The sequence below is a fragment of the Mercenaria mercenaria genome, chromosome 14 (assembly GCF_021730395.1).
Source record: "Mercenaria mercenaria strain notata chromosome 14, MADL_Memer_1, whole genome shotgun sequence".
Classification (NCBI taxonomy): Eukaryota; Metazoa; Mollusca; class Bivalvia; order Venerida; family Veneridae; genus Mercenaria; species Mercenaria mercenaria.
In genome coordinates, this window is record NC_069374.1 from 21,921,659 (window position 1) to 21,938,955 (window position 17,297).

Here is a 17,297-nt window from a genome sequence, read left to right on the forward strand (position 1 = left end):
ATTATGTGAGTTATATAGGAAAAATACCTGATGACCCCAAGTGATATGATGTCACTTGACTGTGACCTTGACCTACTGACCTACTTTCTTGTTTTTAGCTCACCTGTCACAAAGTGACAAGGTGAGCTTTTGTGATCGCGTGGCGTCTGTCGTCTGTGCGTGGGTGCGTAAACTTTCGCTTGTGACCACTCTAGAGGTCACATTTTTCATGGGATCTTTATGAAAGTGATATGATGTCACTTGACTGTGACCTTGACCTACTGACCTACTTTCTTGTTTTTAGCTCACCTGTCACAAAGTGACAAGGTGAGCTTTTGTGATCGCGTGGCGTCTGTCGTCTGTGCGTGGGTGCGTAAACTTTCGCTTGTGACCACTCTAGAGGTCACATTTTTCATGGGATCTTTATGAAAGTTGGTCAGAATGTTCATCTTGATGATATCTAGGTCAAGTTCGAAACTGGGTCACGTGCGGTCAAGAACTAGGTCAGTAGATCTAAAAATAGAAAAACCTTGTGACCTCTCTAGAGGCCATATTTTTCATGAGATCTTCATGAAAATTGGTCAGAATGTTCAACTTGATGATATCTAGGTCAAGTTCGAAACTGGGTCACGTGGGGTCAAAAACTAGGTCAGTAGGTCTAAAAATAGAAAAACCTTGTGACCTCTCTAGAGGCCATATTTCTCAATGGATCTTCATGAGAATTGGTCAGAATGTTCACCTTGATGATATCTAGGTCAAGTTCGAAACTGGGTCACGTGGGGTCAAAAACTAGGTCAGTAGATCTAAAAATAGAAAAACATTGTGACCTCTCTAGAGGCCATATTTTTCATGAGATCTTCATGAAAATTGGTCAGAATGTTCATCTTGATGATATCTAGGTCGAGTTCGAAACTGGGTCACGTGGGGTCAAAAACTAGGTCAGTAGGTCTAAAAATAGAAAAACCTTGTGACCTCTCTAGAGGCCATATTTCTCAAGAGATCTTCATGAAAATTGTTCAGAATGTTCACCTTGATGATATCTAGGTCAAGTTCGAAACTGGGTCACGTGGGGTCAAAAACTAGGTCAGTGGATCTAAAAATAGAAAAACCTTGTGATCTCTCTAGAGGCCATATTTTTCATGAGATCTTCATGAAAATTGGTCAGAACATTCACCTTCATGATATCTAAGTCGATTTCGAAACTGGGTCACGTGGGGTCAAAAACTAGGTCAGTAGGTCTAGAAATAGAAAAACCTTGTGACCTCTCTAGAGGCCATATTTCTCAATGGATCTTCATGAAAATTGGTCAGAATGTTCACCTTGATGATATCTGGGTCAAGTTTGAAACTGGGTCATGTGCAGTCAAAAACTAGGTCAGTAGGTCTATAAATAGAAAAACTTTGTGACCTCTCTAGAGGCCATATTTTTCATGGGATCTTTATGAAAATTGGTCAGAATGTTCACCTTGATGATATCTAGGTCAGGTTTAAAGCTTTGTCACGTGCGTTCAATAACTAGGTCAGTAGATCCAAAAATAGAAAAACCTTGTGACCTCTCTAGAGGCCATATTTTTCAAGAGATCTTCATGAAAATTGGTCAGAATGTTCACCTTGATGATATCTGGGTCAAGTTTGAAACTGGGTCACGTGCGGTCAAAAACTAGGTCAGTAGGTCTAAAAATAGAAAAACCTTGTGATGTCTCTAGAGGCCATATTTCTCAATGGATCTTCATGAAAATTGGTGAGAATGTTCAGCTTGATGATATCTAGGTCATGTTCATAACTGGGACATGTGCGGTCAAAAACTAGGTCAGTAGGTCGAAAAATAGAAAAACCTTGTGACCTCTCTAGAGGCCATATTTTTCACAAGATCTTCATGAAAATTGGTGAGAATGTTCACCTTGATGATATCTAGGTCAATTTAAAAGTGGGTCACGTGCCTTCAAAAACTAGGTCATTATGTCAAATATTAGAGAAACCTTGTGACCTCTCTAGAGGTCATATTTTTCAATGGATCTTCATGAAAATTGGTTAGAATTTTTTATCTTGATGATATCTAGGTCACATATGCTCAAAAACTAGGTCACTTTGTCAAATAATAGAAATAACGGCGTCATACTCAGTTCAACACTGGGTCATGTGGGGATAGGTGAGCGATTCAGGACTCAGGGTCCTCTTGTTTAAGATACAGCCTTGAAATTTTGATGACATACACAGTTTTGTACACAAATCATAAAACTGAATTTCATTGACCATGAATGTGACCTTCTGACTTTCTTAATATTTTATCATCAGTTTGACATTTGAAACATGTAGCTCAATCATATTACTCAGGTGAGCGATCCAGGGTCATCATGACCCTCTTGTCTTACATACTAACCAGCACTTGCAGATGAGCGATGGCACCTGTAGGCGGTGCTCTTGTTCAATTGTGTTGTTAATCATATTATGACTTTCACCACTTCACAATTGTATTGGTGACAAGCCAGTGATGCATCATTGCACACTTTCACCACTTCAATATTGTATCGTCAACAAGCCATGCTACATCACTGGCTTTCACCAATTCACTATAATTGTATTTGCAACAAGACATTGATATATCAATTCACACTCTTGCCTCTTCTCTATCATATGGTTGACAAGCCATGATACATCGATGGCTTTCACCAATTCACTATAATTGTATTTGCAACAAGACATTGATATATCAATTCACACTCTTGCCTCTTCTCTATCATATGGTTGACAAGCCATGATACATCGCTGGCTTTCACCAATTCACTGTAATTGTATTTACAACAAGACATTGATATATCAATTCACACTCTTGCCTCTCCTCTATCATATGGTTGACAAGCCATGATACATTGCTGGCTTTCACCAATTCACTATAATTGTATTTGCAACAAGACATTGATATTTCAATTCACACTCTTGCCTCTTCTCTATCATATGGTTGACAAGCCATGATACATCGCTGGCTTTCACCAATTCACTATAATTGTATTTACAACAAAACATTGATATATCAATACACACTTTTGCTACTTTGCCATTGTATTGACGACAAACCAGGGATATATTCAAACAAATTTTCACCACTTTAAGCTTGGTTTTAAAGTTTTGCATGAAAGCTTCTCAGCAACTGAAATTTACACAATATGAGCCGCACCATGAGAAAACCAACATAGTGGATTTGCGACCATCCGCGCAGTCTGGTCAGGATCCATGCTGTTCGCTTTCAAAGCCTATTGCAATTAAAGAAACCGTTAGCGAACAGCATGGATCCTGACCAGACTGCGCGGATGCGCAGGCTGGTCTGGATCCATACTGGTCGCAAAGCCACTATGTTGCTTTATATTATCAAAAACCAGAGTGATAATTTCTAAAATTTGACATACATTTGCAAAATATGTAAGTAAACCAAAAGCAGTTTTCTTCTCAAATATAGACTGATAATTTGATATATAGGCCTATTATTGTCTAGAATATTATATGCAGAAAAACTGTATGTCAACATATGGGCTGACCAAGAATGAAATATGTGTTAATGAAAAGTAGTGAAAAATAGATCATTTATTTTCTAGGTTGAAGCATTCTGGTGTTTCCATAATTATTTGGACAAAATAAAAAATGATTTCCTAGAAGAGGGTATGATAAAAAAGATAGGTAGGTTTGCATAAAAATATATCATATAACCAAGTCTTCTCTTTGTCGATCAATGTATTTATGTAATATTATACGAATATTATATGACTTGTCAGCCTGAGGGCAGAATGTCACCCTGTATGTGTACAAGGGAGGCAATCATTTCATGATTTGGCTAAAAAATTTAAGCAGTCATTTGCCCTTATATGACATTCAATATATTAGCAGGGTCACATGACCTGACAGTCATTTCACTTGGTCACGTGTCAAAAAGGTTGAAAATGTTTTTGATAGTTAAAATGCCTCCTCGGGTAATGGGATTTTGTCACTGTAGACAAAAGTGAGGTATGATAAAATTATTATTCATGTGAATGATAGATTGACTGTTTATAAATAGATGTAGTAAAGATTGTTTTGCAGTAATGATGCTTTTCTGGACTTTTTTTTTTCAATTATAGAATAGTTACGATTTCATTCTGGTGCTGCTGAAAAAAACATCATTTACATAACAGTGGGTTCACTTTTTGGGGGGGTTGAGATAACATCATACCAACACTGTTACAGATTATAGCTCGTATGGCATCTTTTTGCCGTTTCATGGTGGAGAGGCCAGGCACCCCTCCGAGCATATTTGCAGTCACGAGCTAGCACACAGGCAGAACCATTGACATTCTGAAATGTAGCTGGATGGCTTTCTCACATAAATTCAACACTCCAAGCAAGGCTTGGAACCCAAGTCAGTGTAGGGCAAGTGATTCCAAGTCGGTGGCCTTAACCACTTGGCCACCGAGGCCCCCACAATGTCTTCTGATAATATGAAATAATAACGAATGTTTCTCCAGCAAAAATTGATGTTTATTTTGGCTTATTCTTTTGTTTCATTTAGAGTTTGTAACATCATACTGATTGTAAAAGCATGAAATGAGCCGCGCCATGAGAAAACCAACATTGTGGCTTTGCGACCAGCATGGATCCAGACCAGCCTCTGCATCCGTGCAGTCTGGTCAGGATCCATGCTGTTCGCTAATGTTTTCTCTAACTGCAATAGGTTTTGAAAGCTAAGAGCATGGATACTGACCAGACTGCGCTGATACGCAGGCTGGTCTTGATCGATGCTGGTCGCAAACTCACTATTTGGTTTTCTCATGGTGTGGCTCAAATAACGTACACCAGTTTGACAGTCTGTTTATTAATACAGTTAAAACTAATTAGTATCTTGAATACCAAGGGATGTAGTGTTTTATTTGGAGGTAACCGAAATCCGACTTAAGAATGTTATTTTGTGAATATGTTTTCGGAATGGGACTTGAAAATGTCATCGAGATAGCAAGACTTTTGAGATATGCAAGTTAGATTATATCAGTTTCATATGTATTTGAAAATTGAAGTAACATTGGCTATTACATTATTGTAGAGTTAGTGAGAAAGCTGTTACTAGAGATGGACCCATTGTTACTGGAGCATCTACAGAGGCATGACCTTGGTGACCTCCTCTTCTGTCATAGGTAAGTGATCTTCCTAGGTCATAGGTCAAAGGTAATGCTTTCAGTACCAGTTAGTATTTTTAGCTCACCTGTGACAAGGTGAGCTTTTGTGATTGCGCAGCGTCCGTCGTCCATCCGTGTGTGCGTGCGTCAGTCCATAAACTTTTGCTTGTGACCACTCTAGAGGTCACATTTTTCATGAAATCTTTATGAAAGTTGGTCAGAATGTTCATCTCGATGATATCTAGTTCAAGTTCGAAACTGGGTCATGTGCCGCCAAAAACTAGGTCAGTAGGTCTAAAAATAGAAAAACCTTGTGACCTCTCTAGAGGCCATATATTTCAAAAGATCTTCATGAAAATTGGTTAGAACGTTCACCTTGATGATATCTAGGTCAAGTTCAAAAGTGGGTCATGTGCCTTTAAAAACTAGGTCAGTAGATCAAATAATAGAAAAAGCTTGTGACCTCTCTAGAGGCCATATTTTTCATGGGATCTGTATGAAAGTGGGTCTGAATGTTCATCTTGATGATATCTAGATCAAGTTCGAAACTGGGTCACGTGCCCTCAAAAACTAGGTCAGTAGGTCAAATAATAGAAAAACCTTGTGACCTCTCTAAAGGCCATATTTTTCATGGGATCTGTATGAAAGTTGGTCTGAATGCTTATCTTGATGATATCTAGGTCAAGTTCGAGACAGAGTCATGTGCGGTCAAAAACTAGGTCAGTAGGTCTAAAAATAGAAAAACTTTGTGACCTCTCTAGAGGCCATACCCTTGAATGGATCTTCATGAAAATTGGTCAGAATGTTCACCTTGATGATATCTAGGTCGATTTTGAAACTGGGTCACGTGCCTTAAAAACTAGGTCAGTAGGTCAATTAATAAAAAACCTTGTGACCTCTCTAGAGGCCATACTTTTCATGGGATCTGTATGAAAGTTGGTCTGAATGTTCATCTTGATGATATCTAGGTCAAGTTTGAAACTGGGTCAACTGCATTCAAAAACTAGGTCAGTAGGTCTAAAATTAGAAAAATCTTTTGACCTCTCTAAAGGCCATATTTTTCAATGGATCTTCATGAAAATTGATCTGAATGTTCACCTTGATGATATCTAGGTCAGTTTCGAAACTGGGTCATGTGCGGTCAAAAACTAGGCCAGTAGGTATAAAAATAGAAAAACCTTGTGACCTCTCTAGAGACCATATTTTTCATGAGATCTTCATGAAAATTAGTGAGAATGTTCACCTTGATGATATCTACGTAAAGTTCAAAACAGGGTCACGTACCTTTGAAAACTAGGTCAGTAGGTCAGATCAGGGCTCCGGAAATTTTGATAACTCAATCGGTCTGAAACGAAAATCCTGACATCGGCGCTACCCCACCCACCGCATTCCCAATATTACATATTTTGTAAAACGTGATAGGGTAAAGAAATAAGCATGTCATGCATCAAAACTGAGTTACCAGTCACCGCGCGTTACCATACAAAGAAGACAGTTATTCAGTGTTATGTGTGATCGTTACTTTGTTTAAATTTCGATATTTTTCCGAGATAATATGAGGCATTGACACCGTATGCGTAACTAGTCTAAAAGCCAACGCACGTGACTTCGATACCGTATACACGGCAGATACTTTGTGATGTTTCCTCATTCTTTGACGGAATTCTATAAATTTCTATAAAATACAATGCGTCAAAGTGAGTTACATGACACATATTCTCTGCTAAACAGCCTAAGTATTTAAAGAATACTCTGCCGCGGACCGAATGTGTACGTTATGTGAACGCTGAGATCGAATTTCCCGCATGTATAGCACCAAAACGTCACGCGGGTTGGCCACGGATATTTCATTTCACTTACGTTGTACTTCAATAAGCAACTACATTTTATAAAGTTATATGTTCTCTTCCGATGTAAACAAAATTTCATTTTGAAACGTTTTTTTAAAAGACCGATTTGATAAACAGTGCCGCTCCGGTTTTCTTTATCATTCGTGGTTGCCCGTCCGTCTTTTTCTTTTTTGTACAGTCGGGTTGCAAAGACGATTTTCTGCATTTGTTTCAACTGGAGCCCCAACAAATGAATCATGTAATTTTTTCAAATCAAGTAATTATAAAAATTATTTTTATCGGTTTTCCGTGTGATGTCTCATTAAATCAAAGACCTGTAATGTACAATTATAGCTCTTTGATTAAATGCAGCGACCATTTGTTTGTTACCTTTTGAAATAAACCATCCGTAGGATTCTAAATAAAAGAAGTGGATCCCCGTCGAAATGATTTGGATCCAGTCAGAAACGTTAGGAAACCAGTCAAAATGTTTAATACACCGCAGTCGGCTGTCTGCAAACATTAAAGGAGGTGCCGCGCGAGCACTGATTGCGTCACGCGCTAATTACGGACCGATTATCAAAGTGACAATCAGACCGATTGACACGTTTATTGATTATCTGAAGGTGCGACCAACAATTTCCTACTTGGCAGGTGATCGTGTATTGAGATATCGGACCGAAATTTATACTTTTCTCCATTTTTACGGGACCGATTTTTTTCGTTTTTTCACTTTACGAATCGGTCTGAAAAGTCAAAAATCGGTCCAAAACCGACAAACCGGCAAATTTCTGAAGCCCTGGGTCAGATAATAGAAAAACCTTTTGACCTCTCTAGAGACCATATTTTTCAATGGATCTTCATGAAAATTGGTCAGAATTTTTATCTTGATAATATCTAGGTCAAGTTCAAAACTGGGTCACATGAGCTCAAAAACTAGGTCACTATGTCAAATAATAGAAAAATCGACGTCATACTCAAAACTGGGTCATGTGGGCAGAGGTGAGCGATTCAGGACCATCATGGTTCTCTTGTTTTGCCAAAGGCATAGGTTATAATTTACTAGATCCTTCCTTGTCATATTGGCTAATAGTTTTAAGAGGAAAGGTATTTAGCCTGCTGGTAGCAAGTAATTCTGCCTTTGCGACCAGTGCAGACTAAAATCAGCCTACCCATTTGTGCAGGCTGATCATGGTCTGAACTGTTTGTTATTCAGTCAGTAAATTGTCTGTAAACACCACTTTGAATAATAAATAGCACTGTCTAAGTTGAATGATAGACCTGCCCATTTTAGAAATTTAACAAGGTAAAACTTAGGAAAGTTATTTTTTAAATTTTGTCATCTGTTTAATGGCCTGAATAGAATTTTATGAGCTATACAGAAACAGAACAGTTAGGTGATATAGCCCACCCACTTAGCTAAATAGGGAGAGCGTCGGTCTACCGATTGCAGGGTCGTGAGTTTGATCCCAGGGTGGAGCATATGTTCTTCATGACGATTTGATAAAAGATATTATGTCTGAAATCTTTTGTCTTCCACCTCTGATTCATGTGGGTAAGTTGGCAATTACTTGTGGAGAACATGTTTTTACTAGACTACAGAATCCAGGAACACTGGTTACTGTGGTTAGGTTAAATGTCCACCGTTACATGACTGAAATACTGTTAAAAAACAGCATTTAACCCAAAACAAACAAACAATTATGTGATATTGACCATTTACCTGACTGTTGAGGGAATATATGTTATACATGCGATGTATGTTTTATGAATATTCTGTGAAATCCTTTTATTTCATTAACAAGTTTTTGATTCAATCAAAATGGCCCCTAGTGTTTCATAGAGACATGGAAAGTTTTACATATGGGTTGGTATCTAATTTCTTCAGTTGATGCAGCCACACAATTCAGAAAAACTTTATTAAGGTCCTAGTTTTCCAGATGTTTGACTGTTAACCATAATATATTGCAGGAGGTATGTGATTGAATACTAAACTGGTTACAAAACATATACTGCAGTAGATACTCATATGTTAGGCTTCATATAATAATGTTTGCGAAATGTGTTGCCATGGTAACAGTTTTCATTCATATTGCAGGTGGTTGTTACTGGGATTTAAGCGTGAATTTAGCTTCATGGATTCATTACGGGTGTTTGAAATACTGAGCAGTCATCACTTAGAGTTATCCTCCGTCGAGGCAGAGACAGCGAAAAGAAAACAAGCCATGAAGGAATTTGTGAAACAAGGTTAGCCATTGTTTCTCTTGCAACCTTTTTGCTGTGATCCTTCCTTTTTGTTGTTTTTACTGGCTCAAAGCCCTATGATTCGATTCTTGTAGTTATTTGTACAGTTGAAACTGAGTATCGTGAATTCTAAGAGACCAAGTGTTTTTACTTAAAGATAATGGAAGTTTGACTTAAAATGATATTTTGTGCACATGTTTTTCAGGACAGGACTTGAAAATGTCATTGAGATAGCTAGAATTATGAGATAAGCGAGTTCGCGATAGGGAGTTTCAATTGTATGTTACACATGCTTGTTGGTGTACTGGGAAATTGATATTTGATATGTCTATGTGTATGGTTACATACTAGATCTATACATAGAGCTCCAAATTCGGCTATCCCTGTAGGGCCCCAGTCAAACGGCAGCATGTCAGTATATGCGATCAGCTGTTTAGACGACATAGAAGCTATGACTAGGTTACATACATGCTTTGCTTTATATACTTCTGTAACAAATGATAGCTCCTTTTTAATCACAATTGATATGTAATGTACATAATGTTTTATCGCTGAACAAGCCAGCACAGGTGCACAATTCTGGTTAACCAATTAATGTGATTTTACTTGAAAAGTTTAAAACTGATGAAAGAAGGCATAAAACCTGTAGCAAACAAAACCACATGTTGCAAATTTAAAGCAATTTCGAATCACAGGGGTCTCCATGGATAAGTTGTAGAAGTCGGTATTCAAATGAATAGGGTATAGAAACTTTGGATATGAAAAAGCTGTCAAGCTGGCTTACGGAAGATCAGATATTTTACACAAGTGCCTACCTGTGATGGAATAATAGCCAGAGCACCACCTGGGGTCTTCCTCAAGCATCTAAAGCTGAAAAGTTGTCATATGAACTAAAGTTATGTTGATGTTTCATTAAACCTAACAAAATTTTTGTTTAAAAAAATGCCTGAATCACAGATGCAAATTACAGAAGTTCTAGATATACATGAAACTGGCTGAGCTTTCATCATGAACTGAAATCAGATAGTAAAATCAGTATAAAATAAAAATTCCATATGTTAATGGTTTTTTTACCATCTGATTGTTTACAGGGGGAGTAACTAGAACAGAGCCGATAGATACTGATGCTGAATACACGTTTGAACTGTTTATGTGTGTGGCATTGCTGGAAACATGTAGAGAGAGATTGTTCAGATGTTATGATGCCGCAATGGTTTTTGACTGTATAAATCAGTAAGTGTACATTTTATTTTGTTTTCACTATAGTTTTGTACTCTTAACTGTACTTAAACTTTTCTTTGTTTTATGAACCAGATCTCATGTAAGTACACACTTTACATTGTCTGTTTGGATCGTGTACACCTGAATTGTGTTTTGCTGCAGGTTGTCTTTACATACATCTGTTTCCTTTCCACTCGGTAAGTTAAGAATACTTTGACTTATGATCATCGAACTTGATATGTACATTCCTCATTGGCATTGAATGAGTCCTATTTAGACTAAGAGTTAGGTCACAGTGACTGTTCAAATCGTTCTTTACATGGCTTTTTTATGAACTGCTTCATGGAGTTTTTCAAACATAGGTCAGAAGAATCTATTTATGGACCTTTCTCAAGATCATATGGTTGGTTGCACTAGAATATACTGAGGGGTCACAAAAGCAAAATATAGAACAACCTTTAATAACCTCTTGATTGATAATCACCAAGCTTGGTCATTGTTAGGTCAAAACGGCCACCTCAGGAGGACAACTGGGCTTTTAGCCTTCACAGGTTCTTAGTTTCAGTTCTTAAGCAAATAAAAGTATTTGGTCAGACATAAACTTATCTATCTGTCTATATCTAGAATGAGTAATGTCTGTTAATATATGTAACTATGTAAATATTTTAACTTGAAAATCATGCCATTCTAATTAAAGTGTAACTATTTCAATGGGAATTCGGGAAGTTAGCTGACTAACTGCTTAAGGCTAGTGGCTGCTTACAATAGGTGGCAGCTATGGCAGGTTCATCTGTATTCCTATAGAAGATTACTGTGTAAGATGTGAATATTTAGATAAATCTATATAGTATACATATGAGCCACACCATGAAAAAACCAACATAGTACACGCAGTCTGGTCAGATTCCATGCTGTTTGCTTTCAAAGCCTATTGTAATTAAAGAAAGTGTTAGCAACCAGCATGGATCCTGACCAGACTGCGTGGATGCGCAGGCTGGTCTGGATCTATGCTGGTTGTAAAAGCACTTTGTTGTTTTTATGCCCCCAAAGGGAGGCATATTAGTTTTCAACTGTCCGTCCGTTAGTTAGTTAGTTTGTTCGTCAAAACGTTAACTTTTTGCATGAAGGCACTTTACTCGTGAACCACTGCACCCAGGACCTTCAAACTTCACATGCTGATAGTACTTATTGAGTACACCATCCCTACTGACTTTGGGGTCACCAGGTCAAAGGTCAAGGTCACAGGGGCCAACGTTAACTTTTTGCATGAAGGCACTTTACTCGCGAACCACTGCACCCAGGACCTTCAAACTTCACATGCTGATAGTACTTATTGAGTACACCACCCCTTCTGACTTTGGGGTCACCAGGTCAAAGGTCAAGGTCACAGGGGCCAACATTAACTTTTTCCATGAAGGCACTTTACTCGCGAACCACTGCACCCAGGAACTTCAAACTTCACTTGCTGATAGTACTTATTGAGTACACCACCCCTACTGACTTTGGGGTCACCAGGTCAAAGGTCAAGGTCACAGGGGCCAACATTATCTTTTTGCATGAAGGCACTTTACTCGAGAACCACTGCACCCAGGACCTTCAAACTTCACATGACGATAGTACTTATTGAGTACACCACTCCTACTGACTTTGGGGTCACGAGGTCAAAGGTCAAGGTCACAGGGGCCAACGTTTACTTTTTGCATGAAGGCACTTTACTCGCGAACCACTTCACCCAGGACCTTCAAACTTTACATGCTGATAGTACTTTATGAGTACACCAACCCTACTGACTTTGGGGTCACCAGGTCAAAGGTCAAGGTCACAGGGGCCAACGTTAACTTTTTGCATGAAGGCACTTTACATGTGAACCACTTCACCCAGGACCTTCAAACTTCACATGCTGATAGTACTTATTGAGTACACCAACCCTACTGACTTTGGGGTAACCAGGTGAAAGGTCAAGGAGCTGCGGGGGCATTTGTCACCATAAGTGACAACTCTTGTTCTCATGGTGTGGCTCATATATTTAAAAAAAAAACATTTTACAGGCAATTCTTGAATTCTAATTATGACACCACTGTGGTGGGAAACGTATTGATTTACTATGTCTTTCTGTCCGTCTGTCAGAAATATTGTCCGAACACTCTTGAGTCGAACATTTCTCATCCTATCTTCACCAAACTTGAACAAAATGTATTTGCCAATAAGTCCTCAGCCAAGTTCGATAAATAGCCGAATCAGCATAGGCACTTCGAAATTATGGTCCTTGAATGATCAAAAATTACTAAATATTGCTGCCAGTGCCTGCATTTTAAGTCATTGGTGCATGGTTGACTCAGATAGCTATTTAGATGATTAGGCAGTTATGGGAGACATGCACTTTTCTCAAAAGCAGCTCTAGTTTTGTTATATATTTCTACTTTCAGCTTGGAGATAAATCTGGATTCAATACTAGAGAAATCGGAACATCTTTTCTTCAGATACTGTAAAAAGACGGTGGAAAATAGTTTTCAAATTGTAGACACCCCTGTAGTTAACAGATGATGTCATTCTTTATGTGTGCAGGTACATATGTGAAAAAAGGTGTATATACTAATAAATGTGTGCTCTATTTCTTGATTAATTAATTAAGTGGTATACTGAACCTAAACATGTGGCAAGATCACTTTGACACTTATATGAAATACATGTTGGTGTTTTGTAATTAAATTGTACATTTTCTATGATAAATAATAAATGCACTATTAATTTAATAAGCACACATTCAACATAAAGTGGTAAGAAGCAGTTTTTTCCCTTCTGACACAGTTACATTACCGGTTGTTAGAATTTCAATAATTACACTGACTCTAGGAGTATATAAATTGAATTTAATGGTTCATATACACATGAATCGGCTATAAACAACCTATAAACATTGCAATTAATATTTTGTTAAGTTTTAGATTTTTATACAAAAAAAAGTCCAATCTGACTTGCTACAAAAGAAGCATTTTAGGTACCCCTTTCTGGACCTCTTATAGAATATGCCTCTTGTTTAACAGGTGGTGTTACCAGGGTAGCGACAACTTGAAGTTTGTTTTGATGTAGAACTGTGAAATGTCTACAGAGATAAAGTTTAAGTATTGCCAAAAACTGTGATTTAATGTCAAGTTTTTCATGCCATCCAGTGAAATGTTGTAATTATTTGTCTTTTATAAAATGCTACTGTTCGATAATTTAAGCTTGTAAGATTCTTTCACTGTTTGAAGATACAGATGGGAATATCTGGCTTGAGGGGAACTATTTATGTTTACCGCGGATTAAACAGTTACTCAAGGTCCAGATTTTCCCATCCACATTTACAGCCAGTGATAGAATCTTTCTCTTGCTTACCGTATTCAAGAAATAATCACATGGATGATTTTCTTTTATCACTTTTTATTAGCGCGACTATACGAAGTATAAGGAGAGCTATCCTACTCGACCAGGCGTTGGCGTCTTTCCACATCCCCACCTTGGTTAAAGTTTTTTTTTACACTTTCTCTTTTTTCAACTTATCTCTGTAATTACTTGATGGATTTGATTCAAACTTGAAATAGTTATTTCTCATCATCACCCACATCATCTGACATAAGGGCCATAACTCTGGCTCCAATATTTCATGATTTATTCCCCCTTTTCACATTGATTTTAAGGTTAAAGTTTTGATGCACTTTCACTCTATCTCTGTTATTACTGAATGAATTTGATTCAAACTTAAAATAGTTGTTCAACATCATCACTCACACCATATGACACAAGGTGCGTAACTCTTGCACCAATTTTTCATGAATTAGTCCCCCTTTTTACTTAGAATTTCAGGTAAAAGTTTTGATGCACTTTGACTCTATCTCTGTTATTACTGAATGGATCTGATTCAAACTTAAAATAATTGTTCAGCATCATCACCAACACCACATGACACAAGATGCATAACTCTTGCACCAATATTTAATGAATTATGCCTCCTTTTTACGTAGACTATACTTATATAGTGTTTTGATACACTTTATCTTTACCTCTCTTCTTATTTAATATTTTTGACACAGACTCCAGCTATTGTGCAATATCTTCATCCGCCATTGGAGTTAATGAAAGCTCTAGTGACAGTTCGTTTCCTCAGATGTGCCCAGTTTCACTATCTAGCATTGAAATAGTCGAGCGCGCTGTCTCCTGTGACAGCTCTTGTTTCCTATAGTCGCGTATTTAAACAAGGCATGTGAAATCAATGTACATAAACCAGAAAGACATCATGATGTTTCAAAGACAAATAACAATGTTTAGTCCTGATTTTGTTTAGCACTTGCAGCATAACCTTATGTATTTTGGATAAAATGGCTTTTTTTTAAATTGAGGAATTTACTATAATGAACAAAGAGGAACTAGTGAGGTGTTTGAACTTTATTCTGTATTATGTAATAAAATATAACTTACTGCATAATTCTTCAATAAATAAGAAGTTCGCTATACATCATTTACAGCACGAGTGTCATCATGCACCCTTGGGTGTAAGATAGAGTTTTCTAGTACCACTGAAAATGCCAGAAATCCCCATCAAGTATGCAAGAATCAAAGTGATAATGGTATAGCTCTTTTTGCTTGTAAATATAAGTATTTCTCCGCCTAATTGTTGTTCTAAAATGGCTCTTAGATTGTTGTTGTTCTTGTTATACTTCTTCTTACATAAATTATTAAATTTCAAAATTTTTCATGTCATCAGAAGGAACATAGAGAGAATTCTTAATAAAGTGTTGAGTATATGTTAATAAATGGGAAAGCAGTGCTTTTGATTGATGATGCTCCTGGCAAGGAGATGATAGCCTGAGGGCTATTCTCTTTTTCAGAGGCTATAATTGTTTTTTTTCAATGGCAGTTATCACTCAAAGACAACCTCCTCCCATGTAATTACCTGTTTATTACATAGTTACATGTAATATAGTAAGAAAAGTCTAGTACATGTACACTTTTTTATTGGTACTATTGGTACTAGTATCTGCTAACATAAAAATGTTCAGCATTTATAGGCTAGTGATTCTACGCAATTCTATAAAAACCAGCTGCCTTTACAGTTGTTCATTGTTGCTTATAGTATGGTTGTGGAATAAAATAAGTTATTTCAAGAAAAATACATGGCATTATGCTTCAGATAAATAAAACTAATGCTGAACTCAGCTTTTTTTGCCTCTGTGAAATGACATGACGTCATTTCTCTTTACAGACTTAAATTTCCCACGCTAAAGTTGGGGTTATGATCAGTAATGGCACAGGGGCCAACAACAAAAATGTAATATTGCAACAGAATTGCCAGCATAACTTTATTACTATTTATAGATACTTATGTAATAAGTTTTGATAATAAGTAAATAACCAGTAATGCATGCAATAAAAAGTTTACTGATTTTTGAGTCGGCTAAACGATGTAATCGTTTTGACGAGTCCTTGCTATCCAGCGATTCTCTAAGTCTAAATGGACCAAATAACACAGTGAAGCGATGTAGTTCCATTAGATTTCTCAAACTTCAAACAGTTCACTGCAAGAATGAAGTTAAGTTGCGTGAATTCCCTTTGCTATGACCAATATACGATGTAATCTGTCATATTTATGACTTGTAATTGTGCAATACTCGAATGTAACTCATTAAGCATAAATGTGCATTTTATGAATTGCGCAGGCTTACAAAGCTTGCGTAACATCCAGCGAAAGACAAAAAATAGTTCCACAGGGCTCCAGATAAGATGCGTATTAGCGTAAATTACGTATAGAAATAATGCAAATACGCATGTCTAATAATTTCTAAACGTATATAAAATTACAGAAATGCACACAATGCTTTTTTAAAAACAAAATCTGAATCGTCTGGATGCGTTAGGTAACATAGCCGATCCCGATCAGCCTTAATTCTCCTACATTGAACGTATACACGCATCGTATGATTTCTATAAACTTTGCGTGGGTTTCTACACACACACATGAATTTTGCAGTCAGTAAACGGATAAATTATCGGAAGAAGAAGCTCTTACTGGTTTGTTTAGTTACTACAGATATTAAAAATGATTTTAATTCTTATTTTTCGAGAAATAAACAAATCGGCGAAACATTAAATTGTATTTTCTTGTAGTTTTTGAAATCGAAAGTAGATCGTCTATGTTTGGCGAAGCGAAACAACTTTTTTATGAAAAGATTTAAATAAGAGGTAATTTAACCGTAAACTTCAATGTCAGATACTGCCAATTGCTGCTAAATGTCTTCGTATCATCACAATTTGTAAAATATATTGTTCAAACTGGAGAAAAGTGTAATCGTATCTGGATATAATATTTTGGCTAAATATCGAGCTGTGTTATGAAATTTTAAGAAAAAAAAAACTAAAAACAAACTGAAACTGGTAGACTATACTGTCAGTACATCAATCATTAGCCGACTCAGGCCATTCAGGCCTTTGATTAAAATCTGCCTCAAACATTTTTTGGAAGGCCCATATATTTTGTATGTTAATTAGCACCAATTATAGACCTATATCAGATAAATGTATTTATACGTTGCTTAAAAATTAAATATTGTTGAGTGTATTAGATAATTTTACATGTAAGAAAACTGCAAATAATGTGCCATATCTGTATTATTATCAAGTTGTTGAATATTTTTTCAAGCATCAACTTTTTTCAATGAATATGTTGCAAAAATGAAGAGTTAAGTTGTACATATACTAGTATGTCAGTGGAATAATAACCTACTACTTTGGTCCACCTTTACATTTACCATGCTAAATTTCAAAAAAGGACTAGCTCATCATCCAATTTGGGCAGTACCACTTATTATTCAAAGGGATGTTCACTGAAAATTTTCTAACTGAATAGATAATTG

General features: G+C 36.8%; 1 protein-coding gene across 2 annotated transcripts in view; it reads left to right on the forward strand.

Annotated features, from left to right (window-relative positions):
* The window catches only part of LOC123526547 (TBC1 domain family member 15-like), a 29,356-nt gene extending 12,821 nt beyond the window's left edge, over positions 1-16,535 (forward strand). The window contains exons 9-14 of one of the 2 annotated variants that reach the window (XM_053523031.1): positions 3,569-3,650; positions 5,044-5,134; positions 9,044-9,192; positions 10,281-10,422; positions 12,837-12,975; positions 13,455-16,535. In XM_053523031.1, coding sequence (XP_053379006.1) covers positions 3,569-3,650; positions 5,044-5,134; positions 9,044-9,192; positions 10,281-10,422; positions 12,837-12,954 — 582 coding nt within the window. In that variant the 3' untranslated portion in view covers positions 12,955-12,975; positions 13,455-16,535. Of the gene's footprint in view, positions 1-3,568; positions 3,651-5,043; positions 5,135-9,043; positions 9,193-10,280; positions 10,423-12,836 lie in introns of both variants that reach the window. The other variant, XM_045305743.2, reaches the window with a different exon arrangement.
* Positions 16,536-17,297: the final 762 nt, after the last annotated feature.